Here is a 25,416-nt window from a genome sequence, read left to right as displayed (position 1 = left end):
AATATATCAGTGTTTCTCAGCCAATTGTGTGCCCAAATGCCTCTGTCACTCTGCCAGGGCACCGAGATGCCAAATGGAAGCCCGTTATTCTACAGTGACCAGAGATAAAGTTGAGACAAGTTTGCAGTGCCCTTTCTTGGGATCCTCTAAATCAGCGGGCGCAACCCTGTGATCACCTGTCGGTTCTTAAATCAATGCGAGGATGCCAAGCCTCCTGTGGGGAATATTCCAGGGAGGTAGGATTTTGCAGGACCCTCTCGGTGTCTGAGAAGTCCGTAATATGCTAGCCAAGTTTGGAACCAGCGCTGTGCTACCTGTCCCAGCCTGATATGGATCTAACATATGGTCAAAGGAAGAGAAAGGGGCTGCTCTTCATCCCTGACCTGTCAGCTGAAGTCCAGGTGATCACACCTCCTCCATTGCAACGAAGACCCAGGAATGCTTGGGAGAGCTCCTGGGCGCTTGCAGAGCATGTGCTTGAAAGCGATCTGGTGCACCAGGGTGTACAAACCTAACAATGTGTAAGTTGTTGGAAGCTATTGCTAGGAACCATAACACGAGAGATGATGGGGCAGGTAAACATATCTGGGGGTCTGGCTACGAGCGGAAATGTGTGATAAGACAATTTAAACATTAAATTAAATTACATTTTTTAAATATATTTATATATATAAAAAGACCACCCGAACCTACAGTGCAGAATACTTTGCCCCCTTTCCCATTTTGCTTTGATACAGCTTTGATCTCTGCTAAGCTGGGGGGTGGGAAACAAGATAATCCCCACGGCCATGTAAGGAGAATGGACTCACCCAGGCAGGTGCATACACACACACACTCACACACGCACACACAACATGTTCTGCCATAGTTAGTTACATTCAACTGTGTTTCCTGATCATCTTGTTAAGCTGTTCCCTCTCCTTCGGGTTTCGACGGCCGTCTCCCAGCCCTGCAGCCAGCATCCTGACCAAACTGTGCCCTCGGCGGCTTCTACCAGATGTAGCCTCCGTCGTCGGCCTCTCCCGCCTCGCCTTCCTCCTCCTCGGCCTCCTCGCCGGCTTCCTCAGTCTCTTTCTCTTCCTCGTCTTCCCACCCGACGCCACTCCCAAAGTCCCCAGAGAATCCAACGATATCATCTGCAACGACGAGAAGAACAACAGCAGCAGAAGCAGCAGCGTTAGTAAGGAAACGGCGGTGCGGCACTTTGGTAACCGTGGATGGTGAACCCTCCCCCTCAGAAGGCATTCATTCACTTCTTCCATGGCGAGGAAACCTTTCCGCTCAACTCTACAAGTGGGGCCAACAGGAGCGAGCCAGCAGGAAATCACACTGAGCAAGTTGGAGTTAACTCTTTGTTGGCAAAAAAACCCCCAGGAGTGTCAGGCCTCGTGAGCACAGCAACTCGTTTCCAGCAAGTCTTGCCCCCCTCCCCCCCGCCCAGAGGCACTTGCCGAGACTGAAGGTTCCTACCTCCTCACTGCTGCCTAAGTCCAGTGTCTGTGAAGTTAACTCTTTATTCGAAGAAACCAAACAGTGCAGGCCTAGAGATCACAGCAACTCTTCCTAGTAGCCCCAGGGAAGCAGTTGCAAGGTTCCCACCGCTCTGTAAGGCTCCTCCCTCAATTCCTTCCCCGGCAGCCGAAGGCTCTGTTGTCTTGTCTCCCATTCCTCTGCCCTCTTCATTTCTCTGCATGTTCTGGGAGACCAGGAAGAGGGGAGCTGGTCGCAGCAAGAGGGGGAGACACTTGTGCCTCTTCACTAGCCAGACTCCTCTCTACCACTTGGCCTCCCTGCTCTCCTGCTTCAGCTTCTGGACTCCTCTCTGCCACAGACTCTCCCAGCTCACTCAGTCTTCAGCTTCCGACACCACCTCTTCCAAGTCTTCTCCCTCTGACCGCTCATCGTGGTCCCACCACCATTCCCTGGCCTCTGAGCCTTCTTGTGGGTTCCACAGCTGGTTCTTCCCACCGTTCCTCTGCATCCAACCAGTCTACCCCTTTGTTGTGTGCAACGTGTACATTTTGTGCTCCAACCCGCCAACAGTTCTCCCCACCTCCCCTCTCCGTTCTCCTTACCACAATCTGGATTCCCATGCATCCGCGTTCCTGTTAGTTCCATGCCAAGGTGGTCCACGCACCAACACTCCCCACTGCTTGGGTCACACTGCATCTTCCGATAGTACCCATCCTCATCGCAGCTGGGGATGAAGATCCCTGGGAAAGCAAAGTCAGCAACAGGGCGTCAGTAGAGTTGGGATACAATGGTTGCAGCAGCAGGACTTCATTGCTGGGAAATGATTTTTAGGATTGCTGTGTTTTGAAAAACAAAAAAGAGGGACACATTTGCCGACTTCTGCTTTTAACTATGGATCGCCATGGCAAAAAGGAGGACTTGTCCTGGAAAAAGAGGACATATGGCAACCCTAGCAGCCCACAGCATCTTGTACAACTGGGAATTTAAAGGAAGATCATACACTTTGAATAAGAAAGGAGCATAGACTGTAAGGAATAACTGGCCAGAGTACGGACTTTATATTTAATTGTGCTTAGAACCACCTTAAAAAATTAGCTTCTTCAATACACAGTTAAACAAAAAATGATCTGACCTCAGAGGTGCTTTCACGCATAAACATATGCAGTGGAAAACGACAAGGGAAAATCTTCACACATCGATTATTTCCCTGACAAGAATTAGTGTGCAAAAACCATTGACAAAAATCATAATGTGTAATAAGTGGATTGCCATATATGCACATGGCCAGGGCAGTGCACCGCTACACACACCCCTGGCCTGGCCTGCGACAATGAGCTGTTGCACGATTATCGCTGAAATCTGCCCAGATTGGGGATTTGCTCGCAGAAATGGTTCCAGCCATAAGGCTGCTTTGGGCATGGCCACCCACATGTATGAGCTGGACCAGGCACCCCCAAACTCTGCCCTCCAGCTGTTTTGGGACTACAACTCCCATCATCCCTAGCTAACAACACCAGTGGTCAGGGATGATAGGAATTGTAGTCCCAAAACAGCCAGAGGGCCGAGTTTGGGGATGCCTGAGCTGGACCTTAGGGAAGAGCCGTTAGATCTGCCTAAATCTTCATTTCCATGACACCATCATCTAAAACAGGTGTGGATGCTCTGGCCCTCAGCTGTGGGGCAAGCAGAGATGGGGCTTAGGTGAAAGAAACCAGCACTGCCGAGAGAAGTGTCTTCCAAGCATCGACTATCAGCACCGAGACATCCACAAGATCCCTTTTCCCTTCCCTCACCCATCCCCAAATACCTCCCCATTTCCACAACTCACCAGGTTTCTTTTTGGCTGCTTCCTGGATCTGTATCCTCTCCAGCTCCGCAAGACAAGGAGGCTCTGAAACACCCAAAGCATAACACGCGTCCATTCCAGGATTGCCAAAAACCAGCTCAAAACATTCTCAGCGGAGCCGTGTCAATAAATGAGCCACTCTCCCCCAGTAATCTCTGATATGAGGGCCTACCTTGCAGGACTGCTGGAAGAATAATTAACATAAAATATGCAAAACGCTCTAAGCCCTTAAGAAAAACCACTTACATAAATACCAGGTGTATCATTTACTAACAGCACTGGTCTACCTGGCAGGTCTGTTGCAAGGATTACTGAAGTATATATGCAAAGGGCTCTGAGTTCATAAGAAAAAGCACTACGTAAACGCAAAGCAAATATTCTCCCTCCTAAAAACTATTGGCAGCTCCTGGGGAGAAAATATAAGAGAGACCAGCTTCACTGCAAGTCTGGGGAAAAGCATGCTGCTAGAGACTATCAAGGTGGGGTGATGTTTTGGGGCTTCCGTTGGGGTCCAGAATTAATCTTGAAGGTGCCTTATTCTTATTTACAGGGATGTTTCTGCGTTTTATTAGTAGACCTTACTAATGTTCAATTTTATGGTATATTTATTACTGAGATGCCGAGATGTTTTAGTTAACTTATTGTTAAATTCTGTTGCCACTTAGCCAGTTTTGCCACCACGAGCAAAATTTACGACTGAAATGTGGTGTGCAAGTAAAGATGATCTTTAATCTAAGTGGGGCTGTAACGAGTGCCTCTTTAAACAGCTTGAACTTAGTACTAAAGGTAAAGGGTAAAGGGACCCCTGACCATTAGGTCCAGTCGTGGCCGACTCTGGGGTTGCGGCGCTCATCTCGCCTTACTGGCTGAGGGAGCCGGCGTACAGCTTCCGGGTCATGTGGCCAGCATGACTAAGCCGCTTCTGGCGAACCAGAGCAGCGCACGGAAACACTGTTTACCTTCCCACTGGAGTGGTACCTATTTATTTACTTGCACTTTGACGTGCTTTTGAACTGCTAGGTTGGCAGGAGCAGGGACTGAGCAACGGGAGCTCACCCCGTCGTGGGGATTCGAACCGCCGACCTTCTGATCGGCAAGTCCTAGGCTCTGTGGTTTAACCCACAGCACCACCCGCGTCCCTTGAACTTAGTACTATGCTATGGTAAAACACATCAGCCAAGAAGAGGCCTTTTGCTTAGTGCCATCAGTGAAAGATAGGGAAAAGCCCATTTGTCAGCATGTGTGTATCTCTTTCAGCATCACTTACAACAGTTGGCTCTATATAAAGAACGGCGGGATATGACTGGAAGGAGTCAACACAAAAGACTCTTAGGAGAAACCTTGCAGCAACGCACTTTCTCGCCAGAAGCAGAAGCACCACTCTGCGGTGGAGACGCGGCCGTCCTTGTAGGTGTCACAGGAGTTGAAGAAAGGCCGGATGCAGATCTCGTACTTGTCCAGGTTGATGGCTGCCAGCTCTGTCTGGTCCAGGAAAAGGTCACCGTTGGTGTCCAGCTTGGAAAACATCCAGCCAATCGAGTCTTTGCAACTGGCCACAAGGCTCTTGTCCAGCACTGCAAACAGACGGGGTTTGGAAAAAAAAACAACAGCAGAGAGTGAGAAAGAAGAGTAAGGGAGAGCGAAGATGCCTCTCCGCATATAGGGCCGCTTGCGCCCGCAAGTGAAGGATTTGGGTGCAGGATTCATCATCCTGAGGACTTCAGCTTCCATTGTTCCCACTAAGAGTGAACTCAGGTGGTTTGGAGCCGAAATGGGGCTCCTGAGAGACGAGACAGGGGAAGCAGCGTGTGAAGGTGAACCTCAAGGTAAGAAGTATAAAACTTAAAAAATACACCCCTAGGAGGCAAAACCACCCCAAAGACAACCCAATGGAGACTGAGCATGCTCAGCAGCTGTGGAATGTTGAGTGTCAGCTGGTAAACAAAAAACCCAAAGTGTGTGTCTTTGTGTGCAATGGAGTATCCTAAGGATAACATGTCTGTCTGCAACTCTGAACAGGAGCACTAGCACTGAGAGGTAGATCACCTGCAGTGATTTGTTGCAGGTTCTACTTGTTATTTTAAAGAAACCAAGCAAGCTGCTAGACCTCATGGCTACAAAGACAGGGGTGATTAAAAACATGTAGGCAATGCTTAGGAGCTACACAAACGAGAAGCCGAGCAGAACACCCTGTGGCTGAGAGGAAGGTGCTCCTGGAGTGCCTTGCTGCTCCTCAGAGAAGCTGCATGCATTATGCAAATAGGCTTGATCTGCATAATTTATACCGCTCACAGAGTTCCGTCTTCCTAGTTGCGGAATTTTTACTTATTTAAAAGCTCGTGCGTCGACACAAGCCTGTACATACACACAGCTTCTCCTGGAAAGGCTGTCTGTCGCCGCCGCTGCACACCAGGATTCAAACGTCAGGCCTGAAACTCTGCACCGGAACCCCAAAATACCGCCATCGCAGTTCTGCATGGCAAATACATGTTAAGCATGTATGGAGCAGAGGTGAACAACTGCAGGCCCACTGGCAAAATCTGGTCCTCTACAAGGTACCAGCTGCTACCCCTCTCCTTCCTGAAGCCAAGCTAGAGGCAGAAGATGCAAGGAGGACATGACACACAGGGCAGCAGAAGACAGTGGCAGCCCGCCTGAAAGGGTCATGGCTGTGGCATCGGCCTGCCACGCTCGGCTCGCTTCTCAAAGTGGCCCTCTAGGAAAAGCAGCTGCTGTTGAAGGAGATGGGAGCCTTGCCATTTCCCCGCACGGCCTGCTTCACTTCCTATCTCCTACGTAGTTTGTGATGTTGCTGCCAGGCTGGTTCCAGATGGACTTCCTTGCCGCTGGAGGTGAGCCACGGCGGCTCACTGCTCTGCTTACGAAAGCCGAGGGACGGGAGCGGCAGAGCCAACGGTGGCACAAGGGCATCGCCCTCCCAACGCGGCAAGACTTCCTCCAATGCATCAGGCCCGCCTGTGGGAGAAGCATGCGGCTTGGCGCTTTCTGTTCACTGACATTTAAACTAATGATCTTCCTCCTGACCGGTCGCACTTCACATTCTGTGTGTGCTCTGGGACCAATCTGCCAACTCTGCTCAGGGGCTGGGGACTTGTTTAAAACAAACAAGTGCGCAAAAACCTTTACCTTGCTGTGCTCACACAGCAACTGGCAGAGTGTGGGTGGCCCACACAGAAAGCTCTGCTCTGTGGAAGCAGCCAGGATATGAGAAGGGCTTGCTTGGTTTAATGTACAAAATGTGCATTTGCTGATGACAAACCAGTCCAACTTCCCATGCTAAGCACATTTTTCCTTTCATCACACCAACTACAAAATGCATCATAATATATATATATATATATATATATATATATATATATATATATATATATATAAAAAATTATGAAAATTCCACAGACTTGTTGTTAGAGTGTTAATTTCTCAGATCAGCTCTGAGAACAAAGTATTGTGTTTCAGCTAATGAAAATGTGGCAAATGGCACATGTAAAGCTCCATTTAACACACCGAATCTGGATGAACATGATGGTGACTCAAGAACTGTTTAGTGCAGAGATGGGGAAGCTGTGGCCCTACAGAGTTTATTGGACTACATTGCCCATCATTCCCAGCCACCTTGGTTGGCAGCTGGGGTCAGTGATGGGATTCGTAGTCCAGCAGAATCTGGAGGGCCGCAGATTCCCCGTTCCTGATCTCATGGTATATAAACTAATAGAGTCACACATAAAGACCAGTTTAGTGCCGAAATACGACAAGCTGCTGGCACCCAACAAGTAACTGCTCAGCCAAAGCAAAAACAATTTAGTTTCACAAGGGGAAATAAGAGCTGACACAACAGGGGGAATAAAGATTGACGGAACCAGGCACATCTGCTGTGCCAGCTCCGGTGAAATAAATGAGCCTGTGGCTCTTGCAAAGTCCTATTCATTCCAACAAGGCTGTCCCTCTCTAACAGGAGTTGTTGAAGAGATGATTGTGGTCACCTTCCCTTGTTTAGTTCCCTCGACACAGAGCTTTCTCACATCGATCCTGAAAACATGGTGGAATTTTCCCACCAGTGTGTCTGCACTGTAGAAGTTACAGCTGAATGTGTTCCTGCATCTTTCACACCTGAATGAAACAACCTTCTTCCTGGTATAACTTAGAGGGTAGTGGTGGGGTGACCAGTGGCCCTCCAGATGTTGTTGGATTACAACTCTCTTCCATCCTTGTCCATTGGCCATGCTGGCTCTGGATGATGGGAGAGTAACCCCTGGGTTAAGCCAAAGTATGGATTCAGAAATATCCTATTGCGCATAAGTATCCCCAGGACTGTACCACTTCGTAGATTGTGAATCACACGTTTCAGCATTATCCCCTATCAAAAGCTCCCTGTGTGTGGAAAACCAGCCTGCCAGGAAGAAATATATAGAAGAAATGTGGGCGGTATTCAACAGAACTGTTGCATTAACACAACTGGGTCCCTGGCCGCTGTCCTCAAATCTACTCCAGAGAGTTGGAGGAAACCCCAGAAGAGATTTAGGGGGGGAAGCAGAGGAGGAGAACATTTCCTTGTGCAAGCAGAAATCCTCATCCTGACTTAAGGTTCGCCTTAATGCTACTAGCTTGAATGCAACCCTTTCTCCCCAAGGTGCAGGCTTTCCAAGGACAGAAAAGTGTTTGTTTTTTAAACCTATTCAATCATGCAGCCAGCCATCCACCTGCAGCTCAAAGACGTTCAGTCTAAGGGAATCACTGGACACAGATAGCAGTCCAGTAACTGCAGAGAGAATCTCTTCGGAGATTGCATGGGCTCCGTCCCTGTCTTTCCATGACTGTTTGTGTACTTGTATGCATATGACAACGGCCGCAGTTTCTGCATACCATTCACTGGATTGGCCCCTGCGCTCCCAGAGCTGTTCTGCTTGGCATTCTCATGCAGGAGCTGGAACCAGTCACGGAGCCGATCCCCCAAGTCTGCCAAGTCTTGCCCAGTACAGGTTTCTGTAAATCAAATGCAGAATTATTAACTGAGCACCCCGAGCTGGGAAGAATATGAAAGACACCCAAACTCTATTTTATTCATTGTGCAAGAGTCTCTTGTGTAGCAAAACATTCCGCCTCCATGGAGTAAAGTCAGTGTGTTAGTGTGTGTAATACAGAAAGGACTGCTTACTGAGGAGTTGGGGAAGGGCATGACTTGTGACATTTATTAGCTTGGAAATCCCTGCCTTAAACAAAAGTCTGAGCTGTCCAAATGGTGGATAAACTCCAGGATTTGACAAGAGCACCACTCACTAGCCTAACCAGAGTGCGTTACATGTCTTGGACTTGTCTAAAATTTGGGCTTCTGTGCTTTTATGGGGATGTAAAGCAGCAGACAGAAGCCTGCCATTTTAAGGGTTTAGGTACAGAATAGCATACAACTCAGAAACAGCCTTTATACCAACTAATTGAACAAAACTTACACAATTAATTTGCTAATTAATTTGCTAAGTTTTTCTCAGGTAACAGTGCTATATTCGCTAAGTAACATTAAACATTATATATATATATATATGTATATGTATGTATATGTATATGTATGTATGTATTTCATGCATGCCTCAGAGGAGATACTTAACTCTTTATCCTGGCCTTTGATGACTATGGTACGTTTTTAGGACCCAACTTATATTTTTGATTGTAAATTGGTTCATCTGGTTTTAATACTGTCTAAACCTGCCTTGGGTCCTTATGGTGAGGGGCAAGGAAAAAATCTAAGCAACAACAAAATGGACCTATTTCCTTCCTTCCTCCATTTTGCAAACGACGGTGTAGCGTGAACTGGATTTCCCATTTCCATGCGAACTGGCTCTTGGCAGATATGCTGAAATAATTTCTGAATCTTTATTGCATGGACCAGAACTGCAGTCATGGGGGAACCTGACTTTTGGTGCTTTAAGCTTTCCCACAGCTCTTTGGTCAGCACCATATTGACCCAAGTCTAGGAGACCCAAGGTGTGTGGGGGGGGGGGGACCTGGGCAATGTGTACTCTTTATGGGAGCCCTTCCCCAGCAGTGGGCTCTGGTGGGCTTACCTGGCATTAGTGTGCAGCTGAGACTGTGCTCTGAACGCTGCACTAGAACAATGCTGCACTGTGGGGAAGGGAGCATTTTAATAATATAACAATAATAAATTTTTATTTATATCCCGCCCTCCCCAGCTGGAGCTGGGCTCAGAGCAGCTAACAGCATTAAAAGTAGCACAGCATTCTAAAATCAATATTCTAAAATCAATATTCTAAAATCAAATGGCAACCACTGGGCCAGAGTTCTACGAGGATCACCAAAGGAGGGGGTCAGACTGTGCCTTGGCCAAAGGCCTGGTGGAACAACTCTGTCTTGCAGGCCCTGCGGAAAGATGTCAAGTCCCGCAGGGCCCTAGTCTCTTGTGACAGAGCATTCCACCAGATCAGAAAAAGCCCTGACTCTGGTTGAGGCCAGCCTAACCTCTCTGTGGCCTGGGACCTCCAAAATGTTTTTATTTGAAGACCGTAAGGTCCTCCATGAGACATACCAGGAGAGGCGGTCCCGAAGGTATTTCCCGTAGGAAATTCAAACAGTGAGTAGACCCAGCTTAGAGAACTAGCTCTTTTTTGTTTTTTTTTAAAGGTGGGTCCATGGCAAGCAGCAGTGCCCGCTGCCACAATGCTGGAGCCCTGAAACTGCCCAAGGTTGCCTGGTAGTAATGCCAAACTTGGGGTCACCTTCTCAGAACAAAATGATGACAATGCACACGAAACCGCAGCATGAGATGTGTTACTGGGGGAGGGAGCTTGCCTGCGTCTGGATCATGGTCTCATGTAGTTTTCCTGGCAGACGAATGCATATGGCATGATCAAGGGAGATTGGGGCCCCTCGGAATACGATTTAACGCCAGACTCTTAGGCATGCTTTCTGTTGTTCACACGAAAAGCAGCAGAGAGAGAAAGGGAAGGAGAGGATGCTGTCATCAGACTATTTGCTAAAATGTCCCCCCTGACCTTGTTTGGTGTCTGTGGCTGAGGTCGGGCTATGCTCACTCGCGCATGGGCACTGCCCCTCGCACTTAACCGTCAGCTGTTTGCTGGTCAGGCAGGCTTGCTGCTCCAGTTTGCACTGCAAGACAGAATGGAGAGTAGACAGTCAGAGAAGTCAGCACTTGCCAGTCAAATGGGGGACGGGATACCCAGGCTCTGCTGGTCTAGGAGAGCATGCCATGAACCTCCTCGACCTCATCTCACCTGCTCCTTTGCTGTCCCCCTCCTCATCTGATAGTTCCTGACTAGTCTGTCCAACATAGATCACACACCCTTACAGAGTGGACAATGCCTCCCTTTCCTCTACCTTTGGGCAGCAGGAGCAAGAGCAGAAGGGGAGATGGGAGGCAGGATCACTTCATCACCTCAGCCAACAGGCCAGACCCTTTTGGCTCCTCCTCTCCTTAAGTTGTTTCCATCCCAGCTGGTCCTGCAAAGACCTGGTGCCTGGGTTTGCTTATCTTCCCTCCATCCCTTTCCCCCCTTTTGTATCATCTCTTTTAGATTATAAACCTGAGGGTAGAAACTGTCTTGCTTTTTAACTGATCTGTTAAGTTGCTTTTCAGCTTCTGGAGCAGGGTCCAAACACTACAAACAAACGGATACTCTAAGTTCTGCACTAAGATGACGATTCACCTACTGCTTAATGCAATGACTGAATACTCATGCACAAGTTCGTAATGGTTACTCCCCCCCCCCCTGCCCAATTCCAAATTCCATGAATAATATTCCTCCTTGATGGGAAGCAACTCCATTAATCAGCTCCAGTGTAAACACATTAATCACAGGGATTAGCGGCTGTGTATATCAATATGCTGACATTCAATATAATAAATCGGAGGATGTGACCATTTCCCTTTTGTCCGCGATAGAAGGCACAGCGGGTCTTGGAAAGTATTCCTATGGCAGGATAATGAACTCTGCCTCTGGAGCCATGCCCAGCTGGAGCAATGGTGCTCAGCTGATGTAGTCCAACTTAGGAAAGGGTTCTGTTACTAGCCAAGGCTACATGCCTGCCGTGATTTCCATGGGGGGGGGGAGGGAAATGGGCACCACAAAACGAGGCTTTCTGAGAATTTCTGCTTTTATGACAGGGAAGCTATATATACACAAGTATGTGTGCAAGGGAGGGGAAGGAAGCGGGGAATAAATAAGGCTTTTGGTAGCTGGGGTGGGGCTTCAGTGCATGAGGCAGTTTCTCATGCTCTTAATGACTAGCACAAAAGAAATGTTGCAGAATTCTGCATTTATTTATTGGTCACTATTTTTCAATATAAGAGACATCTTGCAAATGGGCTTATTTTTCACCCGCTTACACAGATCACAGAATTTGGCTTGACGTGGGATTTTGATTGCAAAGGCCGATTCTGCTTATAAGGTAAAGGGACCCCTGAACATTAGGTCTAGTTGTGACAGACTCTGGGGTTGCGGCGCTCATCTCGCTTTATTGGCTGAGGGAGCGGGCGTATAGCTTCTGGGACATGTGACCAGCATGACTAAGCCGCTTCTGGCGAACCAGAGCAGCGCACGGAAACGCCATTTACCTTCCCGCCGGAGCGGTACCTATTTATCTACTTGCACTTCGTGCTTTCGAACTGCTAGGTTGGCAGGAGCAGGGACCAAGCAACAGGAGCTCACCCTGTTGCGGGGATTCGAACCACCGACCTTCTGATCGACAAGCCCTAGGATCTGTGGTTTAACCCACAGTGCCACCATATCTCATGCCAAAACACAGGAGGGCTCTGCGTAGGGATGGGGAATCAAACTTTCCCCCCATGCTCCATGGCTAGATCCTGCCTCCTTCCCATGATGATCCTTGCTCTTTATTCTGAGTACATTTAGGAGCTCTAAGTTCCAGCAACAAGCATCTCTCTCCCGCTGACCCCTTTGAAATCCAAGGACAGATTGCAACAGAAGGGTTTTGCGGCAGGCCAGCCTTCTGATCCTGTTACTTTTTTTTATTTAACTCTTCAGGCAACGAGGAACCAAAAGCAAATAACAATGAATCTTCTTAGTGCTAATCTCCCCCGAATGAAATTTCCTGCTGTGTCCTGGTTTCGAACTAATCAGGCTAAGGCTTCTCAACATTCTTTGGTGCATAATAGGCTACAAACTGGCTGCCTGTTTCCTGCAAACTATAGAAAAATATTTCCCCCAGCCACTGACTTGACCTGCTGTGATTTCATGGGGCCTTCACAAACATCTTAATAACTGATGGGATGGGAGAAAGAGTAACATTTTTTTTTTTAAGGGAAGGACCCCAGTATATTTGGCTGTGACAAAACACCACACACAGAACGTGTGGAAATGGAGGATTTAGTTGGTGGGAAGATGAAGGGGTAGATTCACAAAACCCAAAACAAACTTGAGCAAGATGGGCAATGGAACTGATTACTTAGAGGGATGGTACAGTCTCCCTCACTGGCACAAGCGATGGACAAATCTTCAATTTATTCCAGTTTCTCATTTCTCCAAACTTAAATTCGGTTCTCCATATTTCCACATGGTTGTGATTTTTTTAAAAAAAAAGTTCCCATGAAAATTCACCAGCGTTTTACTGTAAATTTGTCCTAATCTAATACACATTTGTATGCAATTTCCCCTAATGAACAACTGTACGCAAAACAACTTCCCCTAATACAATAAACTGTTGCATGCCATTTTTCACTCATATATGCATTTTTATGCACACTTTACACCAGTATGTGCATCTTTGTACACATTACTTCTCAGGAGAGCTGCACTACAAAATTCAGAAAAGTGTGACTTTTGAAGACTGTGCTTTGGTTCTCGTATTGTGTTGGAAAGCATGAAGTAGGTTTGTTCATCTTTACACGCAAACTGAATTGAATTTCTCTTCCCATCCCCTACTCATTGGAGGCTTTCAAACAGGCTGGACCGCTCTGGATTTCCTGCATCAAACTACATGTCCAACAAGACCACCTCCAAATCTATGGTTCCAAGTGGTCGTCTCAAAGCATGTTACAGCTATTTACTTGGCGGCAAAGCCATAATTCCAATGCTCCACCTCACTGCCAGATCAGTGCTCGGGATGCAAGGAGACAAGCAGGGAAGAATCAGAATCCTGTTGCAAATTGTCCCGGCCACCATACGGAGCAATCCAAAAATGGCTGTAAAAGATCTCTGAGTTGCATGCTTCAGGAGCTGTATAAAAACCAGCCTCAGTTTTTAGCAAAGGAACCATGCTTCGCTTTCTGAATCAGTTTACCCCAGGCTGGGAGGCGATTCTTCACAAGACTCGCATCTCTATTTTGAGAGAGTTAAATGCAATTGTATGTGCTAAAGGCAAGAGCTTAGTTGGAACAGACTCCCCCATTCCAAGAGCCAGAAGGCAGAAAAAGTAGGTCAGCACAGCATAACAAGGGCTACCCAAACGAGCTTTGGCTCAGTGAGTCACACCAATCCTGCACAGCTTCACTGTACTGCATGTAAGGCAAAGGCATATTGCACTCACTTCCAATACTGTAAATATACCACTGCACTATTACCCAGAGACTCACTTTGTCTAGAAGGAAAGTAATATGACCTCAAACCTTTGGCGATACTTGTATTGCTGCTGTCCGTCTTTTTAAGGGACCTGCTTTACATTTCATGGAATCAAAAAGATGGGAGGCACCTTGACAGGTCAACGAGTTCAGCACCCCCCTACAGCAACCTCAACAGAGGGCCAGCCAGCCTCTGCTTAAACAGCTCCAGCAGAGGAGAACCTACCACCTCCCAAAGCGGCCAAAGAGCTCTTACTGTTAGGAAGTTTCTCCTAATATTAAGCCGAAATCTGCTTCGTTGCCATTTCTACCTGTTGGTTCCAGTCATGATTCTGTAGGCCAAAACCATTCACAACGTCCTAATTGTATGCATTTTGTTTCCAGAATGTGATGTTTTGATACCAACATCTTGGTAACAGACATTCTCCCTTTTCTAACCAACACCAGGGACAGCCAATAGTATTTCCTTCCCCAGAAATGAAGGTGCCCTTAAAAAGAAAAAAGGATTCCTTGATCTTGCTGCCAAAACACATCTTGATTTCTGGTCTGGTCAATGGGCCCAGCAGGTTTTCATATCGTTTCAAAAACTTTGTTTGATTACAGGTGACAATGAGGATAAAATAAATTCGTGGAAGGGGCATAGCTCAATGGTAGCGCATCTGCCTTGCGTATAAAGGTAAAGGGACCCCTGACCATTAGGTCCAGTCGTGGCCGACTCTGGGGTTGCGGTGCTCATCTTGCTTTACTAGCCGGCGTACAGTTTCTGGGTCATGTGGCCAGCATGACTAAGCCGCTTCTGGCGAACCAGAGCAGCGCACAGAAATGCCATTTACCTTCCCGCTGGAGCGGTACCTATTTATCTACTTGCACTTTGAAGTGCTTTCGAACTGCTAGGTGGGCAGGAGCTGGGACCGAGCAACGGGAGCTCACCCCGTCATGGTGATTTGAACCGCCAACCTTCTGATTGGCAAGCCCTAGGCTCTGTGCTTTAACCCACAGCGCCACCTGTGTCCCGTGCCTTCCATATAGAAGGTTCCAATTTCACTCCCCGGCATCTCCAGGCAGGACTGATAAGAACTGCTGCCTGGAGAGTTGCTGCCAGTCAGTGCAGGCAATACTGAGCTGAATGGACAATTCGTCTGACTTTGTATAAGGCAGTTTCCTTTCTTACTGTGGGTCTGATTTGACTAACCAGTCATCATCATCATCATCATCATCAATTATTCATACCCCGCCCTTCTGGCTGGGTTTCCCCAGCCACTCTGGGCAACTTCCAACAGAGTATTAAAAACACAATAAAACATCAAACATTAAAAGCTTCCCTAAACAGGGCTGCCTTCAGATGTCTTCTAAAAGCCAGATAGTTGTTTATTTCCTTGATATCTGATGGGAGGGCATTCCACAGGGCAGGTGCCACTACCGAGAAGGCCCTCTGCTTGGTTCCCTGTAGCTTCACTTCTCACAGTGAGGGAACCGCCAGAAGGCTCTCAGCATTGGACCTCAGTGTCTGGGCTGAATGATGGGGGTGGAGACACTAACAGAAGTCTGCACAAGGAAGCCTGCACAATTGGCCGAGGGTTTCAGTACAGAATGAGAAGGGAGGAGAAGGGAAACCACTCTGTCAGGCAAATAGAAATGTGTGTGCTGACAGAGTGATCTCCTTAGTGCTACAAATCCCTCCCTCTGTTACTAGATGCGTGTCTGCACCAGAGGAAGTGAAGCCTTCGTATAATTTGTTATTCTCTTAAAAGCTGTGCCTCATTTTATTATTTTCTCCGTGCCTTTTTGGGTCTTTTCATCATACTACCATTCACGAGAATTCTGCAGATCTGCAGCGTTTAGCAATGACAATTTTAACTGCCCTCAAAAGAAAAAGGGGGGAAAAAACCACCTCATAATTACCTCTCCTTTATCTTTAAAATCAACCAATTACTCCACCTCTGGGACCTCCACCAAAGGGTTATATATAATCTTGATATAATTTTGTGGATTGGTGATAAATTAAGCAGAGGTGCCAGAGAGGTTGTCTTTGTTGGTTATTATCTTTAATATCGCTAGCTAACAGTGCCTCCAGTGTTTCGACTAATATATATATATATATATATATATATATATATATATATATATATATATATATATATATGTGTGTGTGTGTGTGTGTGTGTGTGTGTGTAATTTATTTAACTGTACTGAAGTACTAAGTACTGCTCCACAGTTTGGGTTAATGTGTCCTTACAATTTTCACAAAATTGTCCGTTTTTACAGATGGAAATGAATGGTGAGAGGACTTAGGCCACCCACTGATAGCCTAGAGCATTAATGAAGTACAAAATTATGTCCATGAGATGGCAATGTAGGAAAGAGGGCAAAGTTTCTAAGCTTGAGAGGAGAGGTGTTGTGAGCAGTCAAAAGACACATCAAGAGGAAGGGGCAGGTGGCTTCCATGTCTTCTGCTCACACTCCTGAGTCTCGTCCTAAGGAAGGAGGCAGGCACTTACCTCACAGTGAGATGGCCTCACTCCTGAGCCTGCAACAGAACGTGCTTTTCCGCACTACAATCCAGAAATGCGGAAAGAGGAAACATTAGTCCCTTGAGCAACCGTTCTGAAACAAACAGGCCCTAATACCAAGTTAAAGAACCAAGCTTTTCCCATGGCAAAGTGTTGCATGAGATGCAAGTAAAGATTTATTTATTTGTTACATTTATATGCTGCTACCTTTCCTGCTTTTGAATTTTGGTCTGCTGCTTTTGAATTATGGTGCTGGAGGAGACTCTCAAGAGTCCCATGGACTGCAAGAAGATCAAACCTATCCATTCTGAAGGAAATCAGCCCTGAGTGCTCACTGGAAGGACAGATCCTGAAGCTGAGACTCCAGTACTTTGGCCACCTCATGAGAAGAGAAGACTCCCTGGAAAAGACCCTGATGTTGGGAAAGATGGAGGGCACAAGGAGAAGGGGACGACAGAGGACAAGATGGTTGGACAGTGTTCTCAAAGCTACCAGCATGAGTTTGACCAAACTGCTGGAGGCAGTAGAAGACAGGACTGCCTGGTGTGCTCTGGTCCATTTGGTCACGAGGAGTCGGACATGACTAAACGACTAAACAACACCTTTCCTTCGGGAAGCTCCCTTGTATCTTCTTCTTCTTACTACTACTACTACTACTACTATTATTAGGATTTACAAGCTGTTTGTAGAGCCAACTCCCAGTACACCATAAAGCCAGCTGAATAACTTTGGGTCCATTACTGGGTGGTTGGTTTTGTTTTGTTTTTAAGCTTAACCTACCTCACAGGGTTGTTGTGAAGACAGAATAGGTGGGTGGGTAGAGAAACAAAAGGACTCGGAGCTAATTCTAGCAGCTCAGTTGCCTACACCGTGGTGCTGATAAGGCCAAGGTTGTGGGGTTTGATCGCCTTAAGGGACAGTGGCAAATTCCTGCACGGCAGGGGTTGGACTAGATGACCCTCAGGTACCCTTCCAACTCTGCAATCCTATGACTCTTAAGAATGTAAGGAACAAGCAAAGACTGTAAAATAACTCAAGAGAACAGAGATACAAAAACTCCCTGCATGCCCCCCCCCGCATAATACTAAACAGGTATGAAATTCAGACCAGACCCCCTGAAACGTTGCGGCTGCTTCTTCCCCTGAACGAATGCCCTCCCGCCAACCTCGTTTCCAGGCTTAGCTGCTGCCATTTTCTCTCACCACGGAGCTGTAAGTGTGTCCATCGGAGCCACAGACAGATGCGAGCTGGGTCATGTGACAAGGCTTGCACAAGCTCTCCTTGTTTCCATGGAGTTTCAGGGTAGGCTGTTTGATTCTGTGGATGCACAGGAGGGAGAGATAAGAAAGAAACAAAGAATTCGTATTAAAGCAGGGATAACCTCGCCCTCAGGCACAAGATGCGCTCTTCTCTGTTTGGCACTTGAGGAATGTGAAATATCCCGAAACTGCAGACTGGAGACTGCTCCTCAGGTATCACTGTAATATAAAAGGCAGGGATCCACAAGTGAAACTTTTCACAGAGCCACCAGAAGGAAAAGCTTCACCTATGGATTTCTGCCTGTTGTGCTGCCATGAAAGCCACACGCAGAGCTTCTGCCTGCCAAACAGCGACGGCTTTAACCTTCAGTTATATGATTTGTTCTCAGAAGAAAGGGGCAGAAAGCCATCGAGACCAAAGGCCTCTTCAGCCATTTGGGGCGAATGCGCATGGATTGATAAGGGGCAGGGGCATGCACAGAAACCCCAGTCCCGGCGTCACTGCATGGGCCAGATCCACTTCACACCATCCTGTATTGAGAGCAAAAGTCTGAAGGGAGATTTTCAGGGTGTTCAGATGAATGTGTGCATGCACCTGTTTTCTCCCCGCTCTTAGCTCACAGGAGTTTGGGCGAACACTTGCAGAGAGCTCATGTGTGAACACCTGTCGACCGTAGCATAACATTAAGTGAAGGAGCAGAAGATAGCCTTAGCCACAAGGAATGAGTTCACCTGCGCAATATGGCCTCCCTTAGGGATACTGCCTATTCCTCCTCTGCCTTTTCGCTCTTAAAAAGAAGTTAAGACTTGTGGAAATTGTGCAGGCAACTCTATACCTGCTTGTTCAGTGAGAACAGGCAGTGGGGAGCAGGATCCGGCCAACGGGCCAAATCCTAACCACCCCCACGGGCCATTTTCAGAGATGGGTAGTGCCTCTATCACCTGACGTCACAACAATGTCACATGATCCGAAATATACCTGGTCCTGAGTTTCAGATTCCTGGCTAACAAGTTGCACTTCAGCAGGTGGCTGACAAGCACTTGGCACTTTAAAAAATATTAATTCAATATCCTGAATAAAACAAATCACTTTTAAATCTACTAGCCAACTGTATTTAAGTTTGGGTTGTCCTCCATTGACTTATAAGACCACTGACTTCCTGTTGTGCCCACCACAAAAGGACTTGTCGGAAGCAAGAGCAAGCCACTCAGTAACACCTATTGCCCCACCACGGACTCGTGGGGAGGCCAGCTGCTTCCTTACCTGTGCTCCAGCTTTTTGCGGCTAATGCACATAGCCCGCTGGTAGCCCTGGGCGATGCACACCTTGTGCCGGCTGCATTTTACTTTCTGGCAGGGATCCTTGGTGGTGTCCACACCTAAAGCCAGAAGTAAATGGAGTGTGAATGACTAAATGCTCCTTTTTATAGCAGAGGTTGCTGCCTGATAAAAAGCAGAAGCTTGCAGACAACCACACACAACATGCTAAAAACCACAAAGCAACCACGGTCTGCAATACTTCGTTACATGAAAGTATATCTGGATCAAAAGCTGTTTCACAAATCAACTTAAATTGAGTCTGATAATTGGACTAGTTTCCCATTTGTAGTGCTATCTTATAAATAGGGTTGCCCTACGTCCAGGTGTATGGCAATGTTGGAAGTGTTGATTTTTTGGCGAATTTCCTTTTTTTAAAAAAAAAGGACAGCAACTTCATTTTGAGATTCTGCAGGAAAAGCTCAACAACTTTTGTGTTCGGATATTCACTTTTTGAAATACAGCAACCCTATTACAAACAACTTTGCTACAATCAACGATTTCGAAATTGTTTGCACGCAGTGTACTGCCGACTGCCTTTGTAAACAAACCTAAACTCACTGCTTTAGGAAGACGGCTCCCCAATATGCAATGGCAATGAACCTTCTTGCTGTGTGCTCTCCCTATGACCTGCATGGAATCCTACTACATGCAAAAAGGTGCTGCAAGAGAACCACCTGACATGGTACGTATAAGGATTCACATTTCCCTCTTCGCTGAGGAACGGGTAGGAATGTGCAGCTGTCCTGCACGGACACAGTCAAGGGTCACTTTACACTTGTAATGTGTGCCTGTCAATATGCAGCCAACGAGGGCCTCAACAAATCAGCTGGCTTACTCACCTGCAGCAGTGTCCAGGGCTGAACTACATATACTGAAGGCTCTTTGGATTTGCATTCAAGGCGTGTTTGTGTGTGATGGAGGACTTTGTGCAAGAAAAGCCCTAACCACGAGGGTGGGTTGAGACCAATATTTTTGTCATGGTTCTCTACAGAACTAGCACCTGCCACCTGAAATCTAGTCTCTAGCCACTCCCTTTTCAAACACATTTTTGTTTAGATTTATTTTTTTAAAACACACCCACACACCCCTATGCATCCAAACATCTAAATCCCAAATCGGTGAGATTTAGGTAATACGCCCACAACAACTAATCATCACTAAATTTGGGAAACAGCTATAGCTCAGTGGTAGACTGCATGCTTTGAATGCAGAATCAAGGTTCGATTGCAAGCATCTCCAAGCAGCTCAGGGAAAGACTCTCTTCTCAAAATCTGGAGAACTGCACCCAGTCAACGGAGATAATCCTGAGCTGCATGGACCACTGGGCTGACTCAGCAGAAGGCAGCTTTCCATGTACACTGTGCCAAATCTAGAATAACAGACAAGTTTCAAGCCCTGTGCTCTAATCCGGCCCGAATGACTGGTCTACTGAAACAGCCTCCTGCTTGCATTTGTCAACGAAGGTACACATCTCCATCTGGGCTGCAATGGTTATCTACCCTCTACCAAATTGTCTGGCAGATGTAGTTTGGAACTTCCTGAGGGCACCTGAGGTTGGAGAAGGATGGGCTAGATGCGTCTTTGGATGGGAATGGAAGATGTGCTTCTAAACCCAGTCCCTCCAGCTGCACATCACTAGCTGCCCGCGATTGCTGTTGGATTTGGGCCGCAGAGGACAATGCAGCGTAGAGCTAAGCGCCCTTAAGCTCGCCGCTTTCAAAGGGCATAATAAGCATGCTTAAATCTGCGTGGGTTCAAAGCCAGCAAACTTTACAATGGCAGGAACTTTGCAGCCTGGATCAGGCAGCCTTTGAAAAACAAAATGCTCTTGCACTATTTTCTGAAGGTCAGCAAATCAGTATTCTGGTCAGGCCAGAGCAGTCAAGGCATTCTTTAAATTGAATTGCCTTTATTTAATAAAACCAAAGGAGATCAAAGGACTGGCGCTCAAGTACTCAATTTTCTAAAAGTTTGGGGGGGGGGGAAGTTTGGTGCCAGCAGTGATTGGAAGATCAGGCGGTGGTAACCAGTGAAACTCCAGCTCCTCAAAGCTTGAATGTATAAACCTGCTTTAAACAGAATCAGGACCTCAGTCCACCTATTTCAGTTCTGTCTATAGAAAGATGGAGGAATCTGTGGCCTCCATGCACTGTGGGACTCCAACTTCCATCATCCTCAGCCAGCAAGGGATGATGGGAGATGGGAGTTCATCAATATCTGGAGGTTCCCCATTCCTGGCCTACACAGATTGGCTTTGGCTTTATAAGGTCTTAGAGAGGAATCTTTTCCAGCTCCATACCTGGCGATGCCAGAGACTGAACCTGGGAGCTTGGGTATGCAAAGTATACACTCTTACTTATGTGTCAATTTTATTTAAGTCAACCATGTCTACAGCACTTACCACCTTAGCCTCTAAGTGGTGTACGGGAAGGATAAAAGGATGTGATGAATTTAAAGCCAATTAAAACTGACTGTGATTTTAAAAATAAATAAATTTAAAACTATCTGCAATTGAACTATGGTCTGTTCTTATAGCTCGAGCATGCTGTTCTCTTGCATACATTTTTCAACGGTTTAGAAGATCGCGTTGCTCAGGCAACATGTGGATATACTCAAGTTGCTTGCCATAGAACACATGCTTTGATTGCAATCCCTAACATCTCCAGGGAGAAGGCTCAGAAAGCAAGGAACGGCCCTGGTGTCAGTTGAAGTAGCAGACTAGACAGGCCCAATGGTCTTGCCTAGAAGAAAGAAACTTCCTCTGTTCCAGGTTGGCTAGGAAGCTTAAGTTTCGTAACCACACAGCATCTAAGTCAGCAAACTGTTCCATCAGGTCTCCCTATGCCCCATATACGTTCTTTCCCTGGAATAGGGAAGGGGAAACCTCAGGTCTGGTGGCCCCACCAGCCCTCTCTTTTGGACCCCCAGAGCTCTCCACCAGCCATATCCTCTCCCCAGACTACACAATTCACAGTTTCGGCTTTACAACCTCCTTGAACGTTTTTGCCAGTCTGGAACCTGCTCCTGAACTCTACACTCATTGTTCTACCCATTTTTGTTTCTGGCCCTACCCACTTCTGGCATGTGGCCCTCGGGACATTGCTGAGAAGGTAAGCTGGCCCTCTGGGTGGAAAACATTCCCCATCTGTGTGATAGTGTATCTACGCAGTACCAGCGCCCCCTTTTTTCATCCAAGTCTCCCTTTTGAAAACTAAACTTTCCCATCATGCTTTTGTTACTTGACCTGTTTACATAAATGTCCACACCACCCTTTAGTAGATATCCCAGCTGAAGTGGTTTACATGGAAAGGCCAATGCGAAAAAGAATCAAGACGCACGTGAAGAATCACATAAACACAAAGGCTGAAAAGGCAGCCGTATCTGAAAGCTGTAGTGCCGCCAATCAGAGGAGCACAGCTGCATCTACCCTTCCTGCCCCTCTTCCCTACCTGACAGCTGATCAGCGCAACTGCAGTTGATTTGACAGAGCTACATGTTGCACATGGATATTGTTGGATCAGCGCCAACTGCCCCACTTGCAAAAAAAGGAGAGGAAATTATATATATATAATATATATAATATATATATATATAATATATATATATATATATATATTATATATATATATATAATATATATATATATAACCCGTGAAAATCTACGAAAGCATATATATATATATATATATATTTGCTTTCGTAGATTTTCACGGGTACAGGAATGCAGGTTTTGGTGTCCTCGGGTGTCTTATATATATAAACTTCATATCCCACTACAACGCTTAGATTAAAATTAGACCAAATTTAGAAAACCTTCAAGCACAGGAAGGTCTTTAAAGCAGAATTAAAATTAATCAGAGGAGTGCCCATTTGGACTTCCCTGGCAAAGCATTTGTGCAACTGCAGTACCACCCCCGAGACGGCCCTACAACATCCAAACTCAACTGCTTTAAAATGACAGTGGACGTCTCCCGACGAGCCCCTGAAACAGCCATTGATTCAGATTATTTCCTCTCCTGCATGAAATTGAGTCCTGCACCATTCCACTTTTTTATTATCTGGACAGCTGCTCAGAGCTCAGCTCTGTGCTTCTACTCCGCAAATTTCTCCTCTGTCACATCAACCACCCACCCAATAATTTTGGATCAATCATCTGTGAAGTCACAACTCTGGAGGCATCGATTTCAAGTAGCAATTAAATGATACTAACCAAGGAAACCAAACCTGCAAACTGTAAACATTTAGAAGCAGGCGTCTCCACTAACATAAAAGGGGGGTTATTTCCATCACTCGCATAAGCACAATCAATTCTGCTCAATGGCACACAACAACCTTATCTAACATGCAGGGAAATAGACTTAACTAACCAAAACACCTGGAAGAGCATCAGAAATCACCTCAGAAGAAAGTGATTAAGGCCATGGGTAGCCCACTCTAATGAATTATCAAGGGCAGGAAGAACTTTGGCCTGTCTACAAATTGTTTTTGTGCTTTTAAGAATATGCATTGGCAGGTAGATTGTATATGAAAGACTACTGCAGCTCATAGGTAACACCATGCTGCTAATGGAACAGAGGGAATGGAAGATACAAAAGGAAGACCACAGCCTCCACCTAGAAGGAAAGTTGCAATTCCTGCATTGTACACACATATTTTTTGCAGCTAGTAAAACCAAAACCGGGAAACACATCTCTCTTCAAACACGCAGGTACTCTGGCTTGATAGTCTTGCCTTCAAAGTCATTTTCAAACGTCTTTAGAACAGATGAAAGCAAGGTAGACGCAAGTGAGATTTGCTCCCATATTTACCATCTTGCAGAGCAGGAGGAACCTTGTCCTAACAAGGTCTTGGGTACTTTATCGCAACAAGTCCTTTAAAAAGATTAAGCAGAACCAAAAAGGAAAAAAAAGGAAAAAGGGTACCTTCATCAACTGGCTGATTATCCTCCCAGCTTTTGATGTAGTCATCCTAAATGAGGGGAAAGGAAAATGACAGCCTAAGTGAATTAAAAGAGTTTAAACAAGAGAAAATGTCAACTATAAAAATCCAGATGCTGAGAACTCCAGGCAAATCAAAATCCATACAGATAATGTTATGCAGAGGATGCGACAGTGATGCTTCCTTGACAGTCTGAATTCCAGGAAAGAGGCTCTGTTGCTGTACTTTCTCTTGGCTTTACCCTCTTTGTTCCCTTTTTGCAGGAGAAGCTCAATGATTTGATGGGCTGGTGCTTAAGAAGGCTGAATCTTCTCAAATCCTCGATTCTTCACAAAGCAAAGAAATGGACTAGGCTCTGTGGGATTTGTCCAGTCTTGAACAACGATGGGAAACCTCCATACTATGAGCCTAATCAGGCTCCCCAACTCCAATTTTGGCCCACAAGGCCATTTTGGCCAAGCCACACCCACCTGACATCACATATGATGTCATGCTGATAGAGATGTGTCAGGTGTGGTGCAGCTAAAGACCTGACTTAGCCAAAGTGGGGTTCACAGGCACTGCTGATCAGCTGATTGGCAGCCCCTGCAAAGCGATACGCCCTTTGTCCTAGCAAACCCTGACCATCAGCTGATTGAGGTTTGCTATGCCAGGGCTCAGCCATTGCAAGACCCTATAGTGTAGAACTAGGAAGAAGATCCAGGCATTTCAGAAGATCAGGTCATATTCTCTTAGCCCTCGTGACCTTGTTTTTACTTTTTTTTTAATAAAAAAAATCTCTTCACATTTTCCAAGCTAGCAAGCAATCAGAAGTTAGCAGCCCACTGCAAATCAATGAAGCCATTTTCTGCTTTAAAGTGTTATGCAATCAGAAATAAACATGCTCTATCAACCAGAAAAACAAAATAAAAGCAGTTTAATGACAGAGCCCTTGGCCATCCCGCTTTCATCAAAATGAAGTGTGTGGGGATTGGGGGGCGGGGAATCCCCAAACCTCAGCAGTTTTCTTTCCTTCGTTTTAAAAAATCTCATCCACTATGGCTCTGAGCTGACCAGTCAGAACACCATTATTATTATTTAGACAGACTGCTTCCTCCCTCCATGTGGTACAGTGGTCTTGTGAAGGCACTCCTGTGTTGCAGCACATCTACATTTCTTTGGGATATGGGAACTGGTGATATTGCCATGGTGACAAAGATTGTGTGACCTGACAGGCAGGAGAAGGAAAGGGTCGCCTGTGGAGTAGAGGGGTGCACCTAGCCCTCTTACTGGGTTCTCACAAATATGCTGCCAGGCTCTGGCGAGAAGGGAGTTGCACCAATGTCACAGAACCATCTAGAATGTCCCTCTAGATGGAGGGCTGGATTCCCTCCTGACCAACCTCTGGAGGGCCTTATAACAGTGGTGGGATGGGCCAACTGGGAGGAGGAAGACATGGGACATAAATATGCCACGTAAGAGCCAGAGGATTCTAAACACAAACGCCTCTCAATTGTCCACCCTGGC

The 25,416-nt window shown here is 46.4% G+C and overlaps 1 protein-coding gene across 1 annotated transcript; it reads right to left on the bottom strand.

Annotated features, from left to right (window-relative positions):
- Window positions 1-23,939, bottom strand: LOC309370927 (testican-2). The gene is made up of 9 exons (XM_081913203.1): window positions 23,895-23,939; window positions 18,917-19,031; window positions 17,596-17,710; window positions 10,342-10,456; window positions 8,201-8,320; window positions 4,675-4,893; window positions 3,302-3,364; window positions 2,076-2,213; window positions 1-1,136 (listed from the first exon to the last, which is right to left on the bottom strand). Exons 2-9 carry the CDS (start codon window positions 18,946-18,948, stop codon window positions 991-993), a joined length of 948 nt encoding a protein of 315 aa, XP_081769329.1. The 5' UTR covers window positions 18,949-19,031; window positions 23,895-23,939; the 3' UTR covers window positions 1-990.
- Between the last annotated feature and the right edge of the window lie 1,477 nt (window positions 23,940-25,416).

Source organism: Podarcis melisellensis (genome assembly GCF_964234715.1).
Source record: "Podarcis melisellensis genome assembly, chromosome: 5".
Classification (NCBI taxonomy): Eukaryota; Metazoa; Chordata; class Lepidosauria; order Squamata; family Lacertidae; genus Podarcis; species Podarcis melisellensis.
Note: the sequence above shows the minus strand (reverse complement) of the source record. Positions and strands in the feature narration are given on the sequence as shown.

Excerpts from the sequence above, each read along its gene's own strand:
- LOC309370927 (XM_081913203.1), bottom strand. The coding sequence starts at position 18,948 with ATGTGCATTAGCCGCAAAAAGCTGGAGCACAG. Across the intron at positions 17,711-18,916 it reads CGCAAAAAGCTGGAGCACAG|AATCAAACAGCCTACCCTGA; the intron begins GTAAGGAAGCAG and ends GTGCATCCACAG. Across the intron at positions 4,894-8,200 it reads AGGGGCCAATCCAGTGAATG|TGCTGGACAAGAGCCTTGTG; the intron begins GTATGCAGAAAC and ends GTCTGTTTGCAG.